At 42.7% G+C, this 20,766-nt stretch overlaps 1 protein-coding gene across 1 annotated transcript in view; it reads left to right on the top strand.

Annotated features, from left to right (window-relative positions):
- The window catches only part of NFATC2 (nuclear factor of activated T cells 2), a gene marked incomplete at both ends in the record, with an annotated part of 88,658 nt that extends 68,405 nt beyond the window's left edge, over positions 1–20,253 (top strand). The window contains one exon of the mRNA XM_082491128.1: positions 20,198–20,253. Coding sequence (XP_082347254.1) covers positions 20,198–20,253 — 56 coding nt within the window. The remainder of the gene's footprint in view (positions 1–20,197) is intronic.
- Between the last annotated feature and the right edge of the window lie 513 nt (positions 20,254–20,766).

Raw genomic sequence — 20,766 nt, 5'->3', positions numbered from 1 at the left:
ACATGGGAGGGTTCTGCTCCTGCTGCGATGGCTAGCAAAAAGGCAGCTTGAGCCGTTTTCAAACTACACTTCTGAAATCTTGCAAGCAGCTGCAAAGAGCCCTGCTGCTTTGAAAAGTTTGGACAACATCTGCACATTTCTTTAACTATTGTGAAATAAAATGCCTGGCAAGAATAACCATCTTAAAGATATACAGCCTGTTTATGGTGCAAACTGAAAGCCAGTTATAAAGTCTTCTGCTCTAGAAAAATGGCTGTATTCTCAGCATTATTCACACAAACAGAACTTTTCCAGTTAAGGTCACGTCCTGCCAGGCAGCATGGATAGTTGAAGGGGGACTTTTTGTCTGTATAGATCTTTTCTCCCACAGGAATGAAGATGACCTATAGATGATTAATTTAAAATCCATTTTTCTTCCACCTATTTGTCATACTTTGTTTCTTATGAAAATATAATAATAATTATTATTTATAAATCGCTGGCCATTTTTAAATAAAAAATTGAGGATGAATTATCTGAATTCCCTATCAAAGTTAATTTTCTTATGAGAACTCTAAATAGTGAGAGCTACTTTTCTGCCCAGCAGAAGCTGGTATGGCCTTATACTCCTTACTGGTGCTGCTTCTTACTCGCCAGTTCCAAGAGACTTCTGTGCTTTAATTTGGATGCAGTGTGTTTTTAGAGGAATTTTAAAAGCAGACTGGACAACTGTACAAGACGGCAATCCTGCATTGGCTATGAAAGATACTAGATGACCTAATAGGTCATTCCTACTTCTCTGATTTGAAAAACAAGCAGCACATCTGTAGTTGTGCCAGCAGGAGAGTCAGAGATAGGGGAAGAAGAGCAAATACTTGAAGACCATAAAACTCCCTTCACAGTATATTAACTCCTTTCACAGTATATTAACTCCTAATTTGAATTTTCAACCAGTTGCTTGCTTTCACACTCTTTCTCTTTCTCATTTTGTAATATAATTTTTCCTGTGTTTACCAACAAGAAACCAGAGGAAGGTAAAAGCCAACCTAAAATGTATAAACAATGCAGTTGTGTCTGAATCATCACTCGAAGTCCCCATGCTTCAGTTTTTCAAGCACAGAAATCTGGGCGTACATCCAGCTGTGAATTTCACAGATGGATCCTCTCTCTCAAAGGGGTCTGCACAAAATCCCTAAATCCAAGTACTCCCAACTTTGCAAACATTCATATTCTGCAGTTTAGGTGCACGTCTACTATACAGTCTGTTTGGCAATTAAAACTCTGATCTCTATATATTTGCATGACTAATGGTCTGATAACAATGACTTAGAAAACTTGGTCCTGAGTTGGATTTAACCAGTGTTAGGTATAAAAGGGTTAAATCTTCAGCTACTGTTAACTAGAGTAAAACCACTGAGGATCAAAGGGCTTCAACAGTGATGCCCATGTGACTCAGCAGGGCAACACCAATTCAGTGAGAAACTGGTCTAATGCTCTCCGTCTTCCTGCAGGTTCTTCTAATCCACACAGTTCCCATTTTAATCAAGCCATGTCCTTTTGTGGGTGTTTAATTTGGAAACTTTGCCCTCCAAAACACAGGCTAAACTCTGCCCTCAGCTGAACAAACACGATTTCTTTAGAGTGAAATTGTAGTTGAACTAGATTTAGTGAGAAAAGTATTATTGACTTCTGCCCATGGCTGCTGTGTGATAGGTTTGCATTTGAGGGAGAATTTTTTGCCATGGATAATTGTCCGGTGTGGAAGTGAAGGTCAAAGCGGACTGTCCCTTGCTTCCACCCAGCTGTGTGCATTTGGGCACGCTTTGACTCGAGGGTTGTGGGAGGGTGCTGGCAGTGCAGCAGTCGTGTGCCAGACCTGTTTACGCACCAAAGCAGTGTGCGTTGCGTGACCAGAAAACCTTGAGGCCCTGCAGAAATAACCAGGTGATATCACAGCAAAGTGACAGCATGATTTAGTCCTTTTTCAGTGCTTATGTGTTGACTTGCTCTGCCTTTGTGCGAGGACTCTGATCCTTCGCTTTTAACGTGCGAAGAATAATTTGGGCCAGGGCGAAAGCAGCAGTAAATTAGAGGAGTGTGAGTTTGCAATCATTCCCTCTGATCATCTCTGCCAGGGGAGTCTAGTCAAAGATTCCCAAATTGTGGTGTGGTTTGGTTTGGTTTCTTAATGATGAATGACTTCATCATCCGTGAATGAATCGAGTCAAATGCAGGACAAATAGTGAGACACATGAATGACTCTTATGACATTTGCAATGTCTCAATCGGTGCTGGTTTATTTAGGTGGTTTCTAAGTTTCATTGGAAAGAGTGAGAATGACTAAATGAAGGGGGAGCCACTTCAGAAATATGGGAGTCAATGGTGAAAGTATTGTGACAGTTAAACCTCCCTGGGTTAAATATCTGTCATTATGAGCAACACAGCGTCAGTTATTTTGTAAGAGCTCAGTTCTGGGAGACTCCATAGCCACAAGGCCAGAGGAAACTGGATGATGTACCAGACATTGCATTCCCTTTATGGTCAAATACCTCCCGGTGCTCGTGCTGGGTCTTCATCAGCCACTTTTGGGTTTCCGATTCTTACCAGGAGGCAGCAGGGCTGTTCTCCGAAAGTGTCTGTGAAGGTCCCAACTTTGAAAGGCACCTGCCCTCAGACGCTCTGTGTGTTGTGGGGCATCCAGCCTGCCCACAGGCAATACCTTCACCTGCTGCTTTCCAGGGAAAGGGGCGCTGGTGGGTGCACACAGGGCATTGCTGTACCTGTTTCACGAACCTCCCCAAACCACTTAAAAATAGGGCTCAGAATTTCTATAGGTAAATGGTCACCAACCTAGGAAGCTGTCCTTAGGACTCGGGGGAGTCCCCCAGTTCAAGTCAGTGGATACGAAGTAATTATAATTTTGTACAAATTGATGTTTGCAAAGGCTGGAAATAGTCTACAAACACTGGCCACTCTAGGCATTGGGCAGATCCAGTAAGCAAACTGGCTTGGTTTAATCCAGAATCCTCCAAATCCTCCAAATCGGAGGAGGACTTTTAGGAGTTGTATTTTTTAATTACATTGTGTTTTGTGGGACTGTCTTTCCTTAAAATAACGGTGTGGGGTTTTTTTTCTTATCTGGTTTCTTCTTCATGCATATGCATTTGCTTTGAGTGGAGTGCTGTCTTCTTCCTTGGAAAGCATTACAAGATACTGATTTCCAGCAGGCAAACCCTAGGGTGAGATTTTCAGCTCAGTAGGCTGCTTTACATGAGAGTTCTTCTCCTGAGGTCATCCTGCAGCTTCATGTCTTCAGATAACTTCTACCATGTTTTCAGATATGTTTCCTTTTCTAAAAAATGCCATTGATTTTAATACAAATTCTTCTTCATTATAGATTTTATAGGCTATTATTAAAATAAAAAGCACACAAACCTATTATTATGTCTGTTTTAGAAATCAGTATCTGTGGACCTTTGTTTTATATTTGATTCTATTTCATAACTCTTCCCATCTTCAAAACTAGTGTAAGTTTTAGATCAAGATTAAGAATTTCCAAAAATTCAGGCTGTTCTGATAATGCTCTTGGTTTAGATGTAGCATGAAATGCTCCTCCAGATTTTTCTGTCATGCAGAAAGACATCTCTGCTTTTCAGAAACCACTGCTGAGTGCAAGTGTGTCTGTGGAAAGGCTGGAAGAAACCTCACCTGCGTGTGACATTCCGGTGCAGCACTCAGTCTCAGGGAGCGTACCCCGGCCATGTAAATAATCTAGCTTGTAATCACAGTTAGTAGTATTTACTAGCATTTCAGCAGATTGTGGTCAATATAACAAGACATTCATTTCCTCCCGTGTATGCAATGAGAGATGCACACAGTTGATGGCTGGTTTATTACAGGAAGCTCGTGTTGCCGCACACAGGCACACTGTGCTGAGGCTAGCTCATCTTGGGAGGATCAGAGGCCAAGGAACGAGAGTGATTAGCCAAGCGCAGCCTCTCCCCCAGCCTCTGCAGCAAAGGTGACTTGCATTGTGCCATGTACACAGACCAAAACCTGTCGAGGATTTTTCTTTTCGAGATGCACGCTGCATTCAGCCGACCGGCAGATGCACTAGTTATCTGGGGAGTCCCTGTCTGTGGCACCTAGACAAAAATGTTTTGGCAGAGAAATAAGCGAGGAAATTAATTTTCTTGTCTTTAGAAAACAGTGCACACCATCACGCCTGGATAGATCAAATTTGTTATGATAGCAAAACAAGTTCTATGGAAACCATTGTGAACCCTGGAGTGAGGCTGCCCAGGAGAGTTGGGGAAAGCCGCTTTTGTTTGTTGTGCTTGGCATCGTTTTGCTCTGGATGAAGATGCTTTAATTTTGTGGGGAGACCCAAGAGAGCATTCCTCTTTTTCCATACCAGAAAGCCTTCCAAGCTGGCATAAATGTCCCCTCTTTCCAGCTGCTCCTTTCCAAACACACTGTGCCTCCTAAAGATAGTCTTTACAGTGGCTGGGGCTGGTGGAAAACATGAAGCCTGCATGGATTAGCACAGGAATTCATTTGGGCTGACGAATTGGGTTTCCCTCTATAAACAGCACTAGTGTTTTCATCTTCTGGACAGCACAGCAAACTTCACGTCCTCTTACTCCTCGCCCCGCCTCTCCCGCACTGTGAACGGCCTGCGTCCAGGCCAGCCGTGGTAAAAGGCACACTAAGGCCTGCTTTTAGGGGATGGAAAACAGCATGTGTTCAAGGAGGTGTTTTCAACTATCTCCCTTCTCAGACAGGTTTTTTCCAACCCTTTAAAGAGGTGGTGGAGTTACTTTGTTTTTTCAGTTTATTTTTCTTTCCAGGTAAAAGGGAAATTAAAGCAATCCCTTCTCCACCGGTCTAGTGACCTTACAAGCAGCCCCACACTATATATTGTCTTTTCTTCTTTGTTTAACTCCAGCTACAATGTGCGTATCATCAGCAGGAGTTGGGGATTCTCTAAAGAGGATTTTATCTGCCCCTTTCCCCCCGGGGTTTTGGGCATTCAGAGGCTGGGTCATAGTGCATCTCTGCCTTGGGGGACTGTCCTACCCCTGCCAGGGACGCACACCCCAACACACCACTGAACGCCTCTGCTGCAGCAAATACACTTTCATATCACTTATACTTTCTTTTATAGCTTGCTTACTTACTTATAATCATCAGGGGTTATTAATCACCCAACATCGTTTCCATCATTGCTTGGGAAAGGAAGACGTGTAAAGGCCAATTATGTGATCAGGCTACATTTAGTGGTGGTTTGTATTTACCTGACTCTTCAGTAATGGATGATTTTGTCCGTGTCATTGAGTAACTGAGCATGGAATTAGAGTTGTGTGGATAAAAATGGGGGAATTTGGATTCAGCTGTCAAATGGAAGAATTATTTAAGTAATTAATCCCTGTCCCTTAACTTAATCACCATGTTTTCACATGTATAACCTACACCCCATTAAAAGTTTGTTCCTTGGAAATAAGTCTCAGCAAGCCCCCACTTCCTCATATCACGCTGCAGTCTCTCCTGCCCTTTCAAGGCACTCTGGATCTGGCTTTTCTCCACTTCTAGTTGGGGTGTTTGCTCTGGGATAGGGGGAAAGAAGAGAGAATTGTTGTGGCCTTGACAGAGAGCAGGCAACTGAAATGGGTGTGGGAGAAGCATACTGGAAGGAAAAAGTGCAGGGGTAAAGGCATTACCTTCATTCATGTATAACCTGCCCTGTTGCTGAATCACGGTCTTTTTATAGATAACATAGATTATACTTATGACAAGATGGGATTTTAAAAAACAAACTCTACAAAAAAAGCAGAAAACCTGAAAGTGGATAGCAATGCCATAGTGTTTTGGAAGTTCATCGAGTTACAGTGTATTTATTGTGCTGCAGTTCACACTGTAAGCAATGCCATGCATTCAGAAGTCAGGGTCAGGATGCTGTTGGCTGCAACTAAAATGTTTTCTCTGCTGCATTAGGTAATGTAGATATCTATTTGTGCAGTTCCTGATCACCACGCTCTCATCTGGTGTGGTTGTGATGGAGTTAAGCATCATTCCCATTAGAGCGATGAGGAGGCTGCCCAAGAGGAGCCCCAGGGTGCTCCCAGGAGAGAAGGTGCTGGCCAAAGCATGCTCTTTCATGTATAGTTGCTTTAAGCAGTCTCACTGGCTGCCGAGGGCTTTGCAGCTGGAACATCAGTCGCACTGAACCACACCAGGAAAACAAACCCCAGCAGATTTCCAAAATACTAACAGCTGGATGCAGATGACATTTCTGAATCAAGAAAAAAAAAAAAAAAAAATATGAGGAAAGGCTGAGAGAGCTGGGACTCTTTAGCCTGGAGAAGAGAAGGCTGAGGGGAGACCTTATTATGGCGTACAAGTATCTAAAGGGTGGGTTGAAGAAGGATGGAGCCAGGCTCTTTTCATTGGTTCCAAGTGACAGGACGAGGGGCAATGGGCACAAGTTAGAACACAGGAAGTTCCGTTCAAATACACGGAAACAGTTCTTTACGGTTCGGGTGACAGAGCACTGGAACAGGCTGCCCAGGGAGGTTGTGGAGTCCCCTTCCCTGGAGATTTTCAAGACCCGCCTGGATGCAGTCCTGAGTAATGTGCTCTAGGCAATCCTGATTTAGCAGGAGAGTTGGACTAGATGATCTCTTGAGGTCCCTTCCAACTCTGATAATTCTGTGATTCTGTGATTCTGTAAAAAGAAGCTCAAACCAAACGAGCTGCTCTCATGTTGCTCTGTCCCCTTTCTGATGCTGCTCCCATGCTGCAGCAGGGCCAGGCTGACTGCCTTGCACAAGCAGGTGAAGAAGTGCAACTGGGGGATGTTTCTGGGGCACCTAGTGCAGGTGGTGAGAAGGGGGGAGTGCCCATTGGAGATGGTCACCCCCTTGAATCATAAAAATTGCCTCTGTCTTTGTGGCCAGAAGGCTGAAGCCCTCTCCATCCTGATAATCCTTCAGATCTCAGCCAGGGTCAGCAGTGACCAGACCCTCTCTGGAGACTCTGCTGGCTGTTGCTATTAATGGTGGTGATTTCTAGCCCAAATATAAACTGCGCTATTATTTTTAGTGTTGATTACAGTCATGCTGAGGGGACCCCCTGAGAGGAAAGCCTCATTGTGTGACCCATGGCACAGCTGGGGCAAAGCACGCTCCCACCTCACCCTCCCTGCTGGCTCGGCCATGAAACGTAACCGATCTCTGCTTGACGGGGCTCTCCCAAGGTCACTGGTTGCTGTCAGCACAAAATGGGGAGTTTTCAGTTCTGTGATGCTCCTTCTGCCCTCTCCCAGCACCCACTGTAGCATGAGCCTGCTCTGGAGTCACCATGACTCAAACACCCACTTAAACTTGAGCGCATTTTAACTTCTTGGCTGCAAAGGGGGAAGAACCAGCCTCTTGGTTAGTTTATCTTTTCCTACCAGTAAATTACTTTCATTTTGACGTCTCTTTATGTGGCATTTTTTTAGTACCTGGGATATTCCCACCCCTTTCCCAGGCACCTGCCTGTTTTGCTGCTGCTGGGCGCAGCAGTGCCATGACCAGTGGGTAGTTACAGTGTGGTTTGAAGCGTTGCACCTGCGTTCACTGCCAGGCAGTCCTGCAGTGCTGAGGAACAGTGCGGGAGCTGGAGCTAGCTGGGACAGGCTCTGCAGCATGTCCCACAGCCCACAGGCGAGTCTCTGGGTGTCATGAGTTATGGGGGAGCGCAGGTTAGGATGGCCAGCAGTCCTCTTGCTTCAGCTGGGTTTCTCCCCACCATGGCTGCTCCACTGTCCTTCTCCTCCACATTGAACCTGGGGCAAAGCACAGCAGCTGGTCAGCCATCAGAGCTGTTCCCGTGTCCTAGAGGAGAGATTGTGGCAATGCTGTGCAGTGTCACTCCATGATGGTGGTGATGGTGAAGTGCTGCATAGAAACAGTGTGAGCTTTTCTCATGATGGTGCTGCAAGGAGCATGCAAGGAGTCAGCATTACCTCCCCACTGATAAGTCAGCACTTACTAGTACAAAAAGTGTCCCGTCTCTGCTTTTCATCCCAAAGGACAACCCCCAGTTCCTATTGTAAGCCATTCTCTATTGGTGTTCCCCAACATTTGTTCCATCTCGTCTTTCAGGGAAATGGGTACAGTCTAGGCCAGATTCTGAGAGGTGATCTTGTCTCTTTGTACAGTTGATTATTTTTAAGTGGCTAGATGTCTAATCCACAGTTATGTAGTTGAGAGTTAGCTACCAAAATACCTTTAAAAATCTGGCCTTGCGGAAGATACCTGGTGGCTTCATACAGTTTCATTATGCTGTATGTGTTAGCTGGGGCATTTCATTCGTGTTGGCGGTCACTGTCCTTCCAAGACGGCTCAGAAAGAGTTATGGTGATCTTGGCCTTCCACTTTGCTATTACTGTCTCTTCCAGCTGTCTGTGGCTAGTTCCCCAACTGCAGGACAAACAGTGTTCCCATTCAGTCCATGTTCCTAGCTGAAGGGATGGCCTGCCAATTGCTTCTGAATGTGTTCTGTAGTCAGATGAGATCATATCAAACGTAAGCAAGTTTTATCTTTATTTTAGGCAAGAGGGTGTTTTATCATGATGTGGTTCCAAAGCCTTCATTGTTTGGTTGGAATTCTCCCAGGAAGTGTAGCAATGGATGGTTAAATACAAACTAATAGGTTCAATATGAGCTACAAATGCAGAGCTCATGAGCTGGCTATGCAAACTCACGTATAAAGGAGAATGTTTTCATGCAGCTGATGGGAACTTGGGAGTGATTAGATGGTCTTGCTAGGTACTTGCAGCGCCTTGCAGCATGCCCCTGAGACGCTGCAGTGAGCATAGTCTTTCACCTCCTGCCTGGGTTGCATGGGGATACCACAGCTCTCAGACCTCACAGTTGGAAAATTTGGGATGGCTCATCATTAATTCCTGGGAAGGATTCCCTGGGGCAGTCTCTTTGGGTGGTTGTTCCTACATCTTGATCTGGAATTGGGATGGGAGGTCTGCAAATAATTGAGGGCTAATTTCTGAACAAATGTAGGTTATTGCAATTGTGGTGAGGTTGGGAATTGCCCAACCTCAATAGCGCTGGCTACACTTCAGCTAAAGATAGTCACCTCAACAGCTATTGGACATTGAGGAGCTCAGTTCTGTTTCTGGTAATTTATATCCCCCCCTTTTCCTTTCTTTTCATTCTGAGAACAAAAGTTTTATCGTTTGTGTCATTGAGTCAAATTGAAAGTTTTAAGTATTTGGATGATGCACATACATTTTTCTTATGCTCTCGAGCTATTTACTGTCAGAGGTTCCAGGCCTTCTTGAGGTGAGATGCAAAGTCACTTACGGTATCTACTCCCCATAGTCTTTTTTGTAGTTAAAGGTGTCTTATATAATTAGCCCGCCCTCTCAGTTCATAATGGTCTCTGATTTATAGATATAGTCTGTAGTATTATTTAGTATCTTTATTATTACATTATTTTATGTTAGAAACCCCCGCACAGATGAGAACTCCATTGTGGCAGATGCTGTGTCAACTCCAAAGGAAAAGAACAGTTCCTGCCTCAAAGGTCTTACAGTCAAAGTGCAAAATAAAAGCAAACAGATGGATGTGGGCAGACATGCAGTATCTTGTATGTGACACCTCCTTGACATTGTTATATGTGAATTGTAACACCCTGTCAATAACCACTTAAATATTTAATGGTCTGGATTCTTTCCAGCTAACTTGGGATTCGTAACTGTAGCCCCAAAGTTAGGCTCTCGCCTGTCCTGGACTCCCATTGCCAAGACCCGCAGACCTCTCTAGCAGTGCCTGGTCCCTTTCTGTCGCCTGCAGGCGCAGTTCCTGATACCAAGGCTCCTAAAACAACGTTCACCATTCAGTGTCTAATGCAAAGGGGGGAAGATTCTGGCCCCAAACTTTCATTTGCTGAAGGATGTGGAGTCATGATAGAAAAATAATCTGTGTGCAAAAGTGATTTCATGTGTTCCCATGCTCAGTGTTTTTCACTACAGTGTGCCTACTGCCCATAATCCTCTTTAAAATAAGGCACATAAGAAACATATGCCTTCTTTGCGCTCGCTGTTCTGAAGTTGTTTGTGAAAGCAGAGTAATCGCAAGCAGAAGGTTATTTGCATGCCTGTTCCAGAGGAGAGCTTGGTTTGTCTGGCAAAATTGTTCGTAGGCCACTTGTGCATCTTCCCTGTTACCTTGGGACAGTGATTTTCTGCTGGCTGTTTTCTCCTGAGAACCAGGCTCAAAATTCAGTTCAGACACGTTCGGAGGGAAACCCAGTTTCCTGGAGAAGCCCAAGTTCTGCAAGAATGCACAAGCCTTTCAGTGGGGACGCTTGCAAAGTTAAGACACAGCAGAAGATAAGGTGCCAGAGAATTAGAGCCAGTAAATAGTTTTGTGGATTAATAGACATAAGCGCTAGTGCTCAAGGGAAGAAAATAGATTACATTATTGACTGTTCATCCCCTGCAAAACTGCCTAAAGGGAAGGGTAATACAGTTTGTTTCCCCTTAATTAAATATTTGTTAAATGGTTTGTTTCCCCTCACTTAAATATTTGTTCTGGTAGTTCCTTTGTGACAGAAATAAAAAAAAGCAGCAGCGTTGCCTATTCTTGTTGCTTTCAGCTAATCCTGAACATGCTGTAACTGTTCTTTGGTTCCTACCCCCCAATTATTTCCTGTAAAAAATAGCTTTCTCCCATCCATTCTCTTTTCACTCTCTGTTTTTGAAACACTTCGCTGAATGACTCATACCGCCTCTTAGTAAATAGGTTAAGTCTAGGAGAATGATGAAACTGCAAAGTGACACGTGAATAAATAGCGCTATCGCTTGTGTGCTTTTCCTGCTGGTAGCTACTATTTTAGAGGCACTGTGGTATCTAATACCAATTTCATTAGCTTTCAAACCATGAGGTGCAAGCTACTGTAAGAAAAATCATCACCAACCTCCTTTGGCTTTGCTGTTTTTAATCTAAAAGAAATATGTCTTAATACCAAGTGGCACTGCTTATCTCAGCAGTTATGTAGCAAATTCTTCAGGTCCAAACCACACATGCAAAAATAGACAGGAGCGCAGTTCACCCTGGTGCTTTGCCGCAGCAGCAGCTGTCGCAGAGTTAGATCAAGGGTTTGGAGTGACAAAGTGAAGACTCTTGCCTTGTGTTTCTTAAGCTTCAGTCCATCAGCCTAATATTTCTGTATTGGTTTAGCCAAGTAATGTGGTTTAAGAAAATGAATTCCATCCCCTTCTGGTATAAGTTTTTGTATATTTATTTATTACGTGCATATTCTACTTGGAATATTTTACTTGGTCTCATTGCATGTTAACTAAAACTAAATACAAACTTCATCTTTTCTCAGTAACTTGCTAACTATCAACTAGAGAGAGCCAACTGCATGACTCAAACACGTGTCCCTTCTCTTACAATTTCAGCCAAAACTATCTGGCATCAGAGTACTGCAGAATGAAAGTCATATCTAAATATATGTGAGCAGAAAGAAAGTCAGTTAAAAAAAGACTTTGTTATGGAAAGCTACTACAAACCAAATCCACGGCGGCCTGGAGTTCCTCATCACGCCCAGGCTGATCTAGTTTTCCACTTTCAAGGTACACTTTCCAAAGTGGCTGCTGACACTCGTAGAACTGCACAAAGCTATCACATCTTGTTGCAGCCCCTTTATGCCTTATGTGTAGTGACTAAATAGATTTAAAGGGTTTTTCTAAGAAATAAACAGGTTATTTATCACAGTCTTAGGAAATTTAATACAAGAGCTTTTGCTTCATATTCATATAGTTCCCAGCAGTGCCAGCATTAATACTGGGAGCCAGTCCTTTGCCAGGTAACCCATGAAGGAGATTGGCAGCGCCTGGCACTGGGTGCCACCCTGAACACCCTCCCTTGGGTTCAGGTTCAGCATGTGCAGCGCTGTGGACAAAGAAGAAAAAAAGGTTCTGAGAATGAGATTTAAAGAAACACCCCAGTTTGATGGGGTGCCTCTTGCCAGTGTGCTCCTGCAGTGACTATTCTGCAACTCCTCTAAATTAAGGTTTTTTTACAGCGGGGGAAATGAGCTTGCAGATGAGCTCCAAGAGCTTTCCACAGGGATATGCTGAAGCCTAATGGGGCAGGAGGGAAAGGGCATGGCATTGTGCCTGGAGGTGCCCTGTCCAGATTGCCAGCTGATGCGGAGTCTTCCTGCAGTCGATGTGTAGGCAGGGTTTGCGCCTATCTTAGAATCATGTGATAAAAAATTGATGACTAAATACTGTAATCCATCAAGCAAACAGGAAATCACACTCTGGAGCAAAAATTGCTCTTTTGCTGTTCTAGTCAACTACCCAGGATGAGAAACCTCGTGCGTGTGTGCATGTTGTCTTACAAATATCACATAACCCTGGTTTCCTGGTTCGTGGAGGAGTCTAGAAAACTCAACACTGATTTCCAATAGATTCAAACAGGGATCAAATGGATTAAATAATGAAAGCGGCACAAATGGCACCTGCTCAGCCTTAGAATTCGTCCATTCAGCTCACTTTAGGATAACATTTGGCACCTGTTGCTCCAGGAGAGTATATAATTTCTAAGCAATATAAGTCTCCCATATATTGTTTGCATTTCAGATTTCAGTCCTTTTGCTACGGGGTCTCAATAAACTGGTCTTCCAGGGAATTAAACAACCAGTTAACACCCAGTTCTTTTTTTAACTGATTAACTGTGTGAAATTGCTCTGGCCATAGAAATGTAATGATTTTTTACTAATCACTTACAGGTTCAGGTGCAACTTATTACTGATTTACAAGACTGTAACCATTTGTGTAACAAGCTGAAGTGAAGCGTGGCAAAATTAGACAGGCACCCAACAGCTCCCTGCAGAGCAGGTAGTACAGGGAGAGCAGCCCAGATTTCGCATTATCTCCACTGCTGCGAACTGCTCTGTTTTCCCTCCCCTGTAATTGGTCGCTTTGCTTTGTATCACTGAGGAGAACTTGGCTGGAGGGAACTGTAGAGTACCAACTTGTGTCTGAGAGTAATGCATCAATAAACAAAAGCAAAGGGTTGTTTGTCTAAAATAAATTATTCAGGCTACCAACCGTCTCGGGATACCAGTCCCAGACTTCCCGAACGGTCAGTGGAGAGAGATCTGTGCAGCCTCTCATGAGTGGTACTCCAGTGTCTCCCTGGATAAGGCATCCTTAGGGCTGAGGGATGCTCTTTATTCTCCTGACTTAAGAGGCTATACAGCAAAGTCAGAACGGATTTTCAAAGTGCTCTCTGTTGCCTATGTTGGTTCAATTTCCTACTAGAAATACTTAAGACCTAATTTTTAGAGGTATTGAGCACTCCAACATTAACTGACATTAAAGGTTTTAAGTTGGTAACTTAAATAATGTTAGAATATTTAGAGTGACTAAGAGCCTCATGCCTTTGGTAGTTTGGGATCTAAACTACCTAAGGATTTTAAAACATGCGTGTAGGGACTTTTGAAAATGGTTGCTCTCTACTACATCCACACACTTAGTATAGGCTCATTCTGTGCAGGTCATCATCATTTCAGGCTTTTTTCTGTTAGCTAGGCGGGTATTATTTAAGTTCCCTGAGTGTGACCTTCACAGTCTTTCTGCATATTTCAGATCAAAGCAAACCTGTGATAAATCTGGTCCTTCAGGGATACTTTGGACTTGGCCAGAGTCATAGGGTGAGATGATATAGCAGAGGTCCAGGCTCTGGAGTGACACTATCCAGTCTTCTGCTGTAACCACTAGGTCACACTTTTTCCTGACAGTTTTAACACAGTTGTTTTGTAGTAGTTGGCTGTTGATCTTTTCTGGAAGCACAGTGACAATAATGAAAGTACTTAGAAAATCCTTAAAATTTCTGGGGTAGTGTAACAGACAGATTTGTGTTTTGAGTATTTCCTCCTTCATAGTCTTGATGTACAGTGCGTTTAAGACACTGATTTTTTTTTAGCAGAAATGCTATCTTTGTCTTCTGCTCTGTTCTTACAGGCACACCCAGCTTCCTGTTAAAGATTTTGGGTGGTATAGTACCATAGATATTGATTGTTTTATTTTTGCACCTCACTCTGCAACTGTATTGAAATATAAGGGAAGGATATTTAAATGTTGTGAGTGAAATCCAGATCCTGTGAATCACGAGGAGTTTAGATATTGATTTCAGTTGGGATAGGCTTTAGCCAAAAATACGCATTTTATTTAGATTCTGTTTTCTATCAGATTATCTATATTATGATGTTAGATTCATGGAAGGATGCTGTTTGGTTTTGAATCTATTGAAACTCTTATAGCAAAAATGCATTGTGGGACCTGAATTGCCACTTAGTTTGAGATTAGTAACTTCTTCCAAGAGTTTGCTTAATTAATGGAGGTGACCTGATTGCTGTTGGGCTGGATGGTGTTGAAGAGGTTTATTGTTTACACAGACTGCATAGATTACAAGCAGGACAAGGAAGAAAAGTTGCAGGGTGCATCTATTGGCATTATTTCAACAAGGACTAAAACCTTTCTTTGATGTTTAATGAAAGTAAAGCTTTACAGCTAAGTTACATGTCCCCATTTTCCAGAAAGAAAAAAAAAAAAAGCCTTTCACTGCTGTTGATTTATAAAACAACCCCCCTGCACACACCCAGTATTTTTCCCCAACACAGTTTGTTGGGTTTGGGCTCCTGATACACCTAAGTTTGTATTTACCAGTCAATTAGTTGCTCTGCTTGCATGTGCAAAAAGCTGATTTTCCAGGATGCAGGATAAAATAGGCTGTGTACTGAGTGGTAGGTTCCAGTGTACGATACGTGGCTGCACAATCTTTGGGTGCCAAGTAAAATATTTCTTTTCTATATATAGTCACCTGAAATCCAGCAGCAAAGACACTTCTGAATCTTGCACTAAAAACTAACTTAGTTTTTAAGCAACACTTTTTCCTCCTTAATATTGCAATTTTTTTTTAATTTCCACATGATTTTGCAGAAGTGCCAAATGCTTTCATTATGAATTCAAAAGAAATCTAAGAAGATCAGACAGAAAAAAATGAAACAGAATTTAAAATATTGCCATTTTATGAGAAAAAAAAAATCACCTTATATGTGTTTGAAGCAGACACTAACTTTCTAATTTCTTTGCACATATCTTTCCTGTTCTTTACAATTAAGGCAAAGTCTAATTTACACAGCCACTGTGGTTAGATCTCTTGTTTAAAAGGGACTGACTTTGGATCTGGCATAAATGTGTCATGTTTTATTTGGGCCACTAAGATGATACTATAACTGAATTTTGCAAAAGGCAGTGACTAGTCTTTGACCTGATTTACAAGACGCATGGGCCTCCTGTGCCTCCAAAGTCTCAGATCAAATTACCAGCATTTCGCATATGTTTTGTGATCAACTTAGGAGTGTACTTTTTGTATACTTATTTTTAGATATTATCAGTTGAGAAAAGAGGGGTAAAAAGAAAAATCTAGTTCTGGATCTGAGCAAACAGAAAGGTCAGCGGTTAAGTTCTGCCTTATGTATTGTATATGCTGAAATGTCCTTTTAATAAATTAAACCACAAAATTAAAGAGTAGCTGAAAACTGTAACATTTGGCCTTGGAACATAGGTCAAAGGTTACCTTTTTTTCTCAAAAATGGTTTTGCAAATCTTTTTCAGAGCTGATAGATACACACCTTAGCTGGATACAAAACATTATATGAAAAAGAATGACTGTGATCTTTGATCCAAGCAATCAAAAAGAAAGGTAATTGGTATTTTTCTGCCTTTTCTCCAGCTGTGTGTTTCTCTTAACCTTTATTTATTTATTTTTTCAATTAAAAAGTCATGCCCCTTTTTATTTGGCTTAAAGGGTTTAAAATCTTATTTAATTTAATTTAATTTAATTTTTTTTCATTCTTTTTCTTCCCCACTTGTGTACCACAGAGCTGTCCTGAAGTAGCTGGGGCCTGGTGGGCAGGGAAGGAGAGATGGGGTTGTGCATGCTGGGCTAAAGCATCCTGTTGTTCCCAGGCAGCAGCTAGAACCATGTCAGGACCATGGTTTGCCTGGTCCCATTTGGAGGGCATGCTAAAAATTCCGGGTTCAGCTTCCCTCCCCAGTCCCTGTTATGCCATTAGTTCCTCCCTGCGTGCCTTGTGTTTGCTTTGCATGTAAAACTGCCTCTTGGCTGCATCAGCAGAGCAAACGTGGAATATTGCAGGATCCCTGCCCGGTGCAGGGAGGAGCCCACTGGAGCTGAGCTTTGCCTCCTCTGATGAGACCCAAAGCGCACAAGAGCCCAGTCACTGCCACGGGTATAGTGCTCTGACAACATCGACTTCATCGGTGTTAGTCCGGACATATACATGGAATAACGCTGGTAAAGTTGTTATTCCGATGCGTTTGTGAATGTGTGCGTACGCATGCATATGAGCGTGTGTGCGTGTATATAATCAATTACAAGGAGCCTGACTCATTGCCAGCTAAAATTGGAGGCTGTTTTCTGTCTCTGGACTACTAGTTGAAGCTCGGTATTTAATACAACCCACTATCATCCCGCAAGTGAATACACTCCAGATTTCTATCTGAGAAGATGTGAATTAGAGTCTTAAATGTCTTTGAGGACTGGAGCCTGAGAGACTGACTCTATCCCATCAAAGCTGAGTGATTAGAAGAACGCAGACATTCTTTCTCCCATGATTTCAGCCAGCCTTTTGCATTCAGCTAGCTTGGGGATCTCCAAGCACCGGGGCTGTTGTAATACTTGTACAACAACAGTATCTAACAGAGGATATGTTGAAGGGATTCAGGCCTAACTAGGCATTTCCTTGGTCTGGATGGCTGACGTCAGCTGTAATTTCAATATCCTTTTTTATGATTTAATCTTTCGTTATCTTGGCATATGTCCTCATGGCCCCGTTTAATCAGTTCTCTCTCATTAAATGGATCAATAGCAGTATGCTCCAGAGCTGCCACATGACAGGCACCTTAAATAACAATATTTTATTTATTCATCACATTGTGTCCATTTCCTCTTGGCTAGAAATGAGCAAATAATGAGAACCGATACTTGAGATACATTTTAACCATGCTACCAAAAAAGATAGATGGGAGTTCAGAATAGCGAGTTCAGCACATGAGCTCAGCTTCCTCTAAAGTTTAGATATGTCTCAGTTTGCTGATTTTGTTCAACCTGCCGTTGAAACCCAAGTCACTGAAATTACACCTGGATCTGGATCCATGTGCTCCCAAATCTGGAGCAGGTCGCCAAAGATGCGTGATTTCACTAGACTCGGTCTGGAGGTGGCTCCAAGCTGGGAGATACTTGCCTTGGGATCCATTCTTATTACATTTATATACTCAGATTTAGGGGCTCTGGTTGTAGATTAGGACTTTTTGTGCTGGGACAGTCATTGACTTACACATCTTTCCCTTAGAGCTCCCACACTAGTGTTGCCCAGCCTAAACTGCACCTAACTCCCCTCGCCACGTGGATTTAGGTGAAATTCAGGGTGACTACAGGACATTCAGGCCAACTGATAACAGGAAAAGCTCCCTTGTCATTCAGATGCTTACAACAAAAATCCAATTTGCCACCTGTAAGAGCTCACACAGAGAGAGCCCAGCTGCACCCAAGCACGGTCCTGCAGCTCATCTATGGCGTTAATGTTCTATACTGTTCCCCTGCAACTTTTTAGCTCTTTTCAGATTGTAGTCCCCCTATAACCTCAACCCACAAAACCTACTGCTGACCTCCCGTGCAGCACACAGGAGGGAAAGTGAAGTTTGCAGGCTGAGTGAGCCCTTTACCACACCATCCAACCTGCCGGGCGCTGGCGCGCGGAGGTCCCAGCACTGGCCAGGTGCTGGGCTCGTGGTCTGCGGGTGCTGAGCAACGGATTTCACTTTGCCTAGAGCTCAGTCTGGGAAACAGAACCAAAAATGGACTCCTCAAAAGACTGTAGGCTTAGCAAACCATTTAATTATCTGCTGATTTTTCATTGAATATTTAACCCTTCCTGGACAAAGATGACTGTTGGCTCCAGTATTTCCACAAGTGGTGGCTGTATTAAATGAAAGGAAACTCGTACATGATATTTTTGGTACACTGGCTGCTCAAACAAATGCGTCGATAAATAAATCGGCCTGCAGTCTCAGCCTACTTGTTTTTAGAAAGGAAATGACCCTGTAAGAGTGGGTGCCCACTTCTTTTACCTCACTGCTATTTTTAGTTGAGGCTGTGAAAAATTTCCATTGAAGACCTGCTCCTCTCATTTCCTGGGTAGAGCAAACAGGAAGCCCTTCTAACTGTGCTGAAGGAGGTTTCTTGCCTGCAAGTGGACCAACCTCACCTCCCACTGGTTGCTTGCTTGCACTGCAGAGCAGCAACACACCAAATACCCCACATATGTGCTTTATTTGCAAGAAAGAACTCACCCAAAAGGCTGGTAGAAGTTACCATGTGTGGGTGGCAGGTAGAAAGCTGACCAGCAAGAGAGGACAAGAGTTCTGCTGTCAGCCACGCAAAAAAGCATGTCCTCTCCAAGAGGCACTGGTCTGGTAGAAGTCAGGCATTTCCTGGCTGAATTAGCAAGCTAGATGCTGAGCTGTTAACGGTGGGATTTTTAAGCGTGGAGGGATGGAAACAGCCTTGTGTGGCACAGGCTGTGGGGTCCCTTCAGGAGAGTTTGCTGTACCTGGAAACGTGGAGGGCTGTCTCCCTGCTCCTACTGTCAAGCACCTGTGCTGTGCTCTGTGCAAATACTTAGTCCTTGAGGAATATAGCCCACCACAGCAGACATCTGTACAGTAATAACATGGAGTTTTGCATAAAACATAGATTTTTTTTTACTTTCTCAGCGATAAATTCCATTGCATGTAGAGTAGAGGAAGCTTTCAAACTACTAATCATAACATTAAAAATTAATACATGTCTTCCTCTTACCAGACACAACAAGAAATTGGGCACCATTTTTTTTTAATTGTGGGAGGCATTGAAATACTATGTTAATTAATTTTTTTAATAAACATTTTTTAGAAATGGACCTAAATTTGGGGGAATCTTACAGCTGTATACCTGAGGATTAAACAGTCTTGGGTGAAGGTTGCCTTTGGTTTGAGTTTTGTCTTAGCCTTTAAATATTAATGGGGAGAAATCATTTAGATCTGGGGTCTGAAACCTTAGAAAATGTGGGGTTTTTTGGTTTTAAGGCAAATTTGTCAAAGTAGATATAAACAGTTTCCAAACCGTGGACCCCCTTGGTGAATACAGTGCCAAGGAGCTGCATGGGAAATGGAGCCCCAAAACAGGCAGTTCTGGAGTTTTGCACTAAAACGCCCATGTTTTAGGTCTTTCCTAATACAAGTGCAGCCTAGAGAGAGAATTGTTGTTCCAGGAGGTTTCAAACGGTGCTTTAGGTAAGTAAGTGTGAAAGGTAGACAGGAGAGAATGGCTGTTGTATATAATGTGTAATATTGTTCTGATTTTAAACAGAGAACAAAGTTCTTCCGTGTCTTCTCTTGAGCTTTATTAACAAGCCTGTCCCAGCCTCCTAGAGTATCATAGTGGTGCATGGAAGTTTGCTTACACTACAACCTACAAACAAACTATAACAAAATTGTAGAGCAACTAGTCTACAGGGAGATGTAAAAAAGACCCAAACTCCAAACCCCCCCAACCACAATAAAGACAACACTTTTCCACCTGAATTGCAATGCAATCTCTGTGTTTTCAGCACTGTCCGCTGTATTTCCTCCAAATCTGACCTTTCTCTTTTCAAAATATTCTTATTTCAGCCTAGTGAAAATGTTAAATGTTTAGAAACTTACAGATACTTATGTTTTTTAACCTAGGCTTTTTTTAATCTAGCAAATGTCTGTGAAAGAGGTAAAGTGTTGTGTACGTAAGGGATGTAGCATGTACTAGACACATGGTACATCTTCTCAGTTGTGTTTTTGTGGTACTTGAAGCATCCTGAACATGGTGTAAACCCACTCTCTCCTCTCCTTCCCACTTGCCTTCCAAAAATATGTAGTCTGGGTAAATAGGACTTAAAGTTTTAGGTTTTAATAAAATTATGTTATGAATCCAGAGGGGATGTGTTCAGCTTAACAGCAAACTGCCCAAGGATTGCTTTTACTTCTTGTGATTTTGAAAGTGCTCTAACATTTCTTCCTCTTTCTTTTATTTCACAGTTAATGAAATTATCAGGAAGGAATTTTCTGGACTCCCTGCCAGAAATCAGACATAGAAGAGACAACTTTTACCGAATCCTTCCATAACTGACCTCTTAGATCCTTTCAATGCCCCTGCAACCTCCTGCTTCCTTAACTGTTCATCTCAAGGCACCAATTCAATGCAAGGAACAATGTATTGGCATCAAGCTGACAGCCTTGACTAAGCAACTCACCACCTCTCTCTGTAAACATCGAGAAGGACACCCTTCCTTTCGTCCAAAGACCGTATTGTTCTCATATAACAGAGCATCTGTCTGAGGAAACTCTTCAAGCCTGCTGCAGAGTATCTGTCTATGTATTGATCTATCTTAGTAATAAGGGAGAAGTGAGATGTCATTCCTGAACACCGCACAAAGCAAGGGAGGTTATATATTAGTGCTTATTTGGGTGGGGTGGGAAACGGGGGAAGAAAGAGTAATATATTCCATAAAAGAGTAACAACATTTTGCAGTTCACTAACAATGACCTGCCCTCCAGGTCTCAAAGCTCTTTTGAGAAATTTTATTGTTGTAGGAAACTGAGGCAAT

The sequence above is a fragment of the Vanellus vanellus genome (genome assembly GCF_965231255.1).
Source record: "Vanellus vanellus genome assembly, chromosome: 15".
NCBI classification, from domain to species: Eukaryota; Metazoa; Chordata; class Aves; order Charadriiformes; family Charadriidae; genus Vanellus; species Vanellus vanellus.
This window is presented reverse-complemented; position numbering and strand designations above follow the sequence as displayed.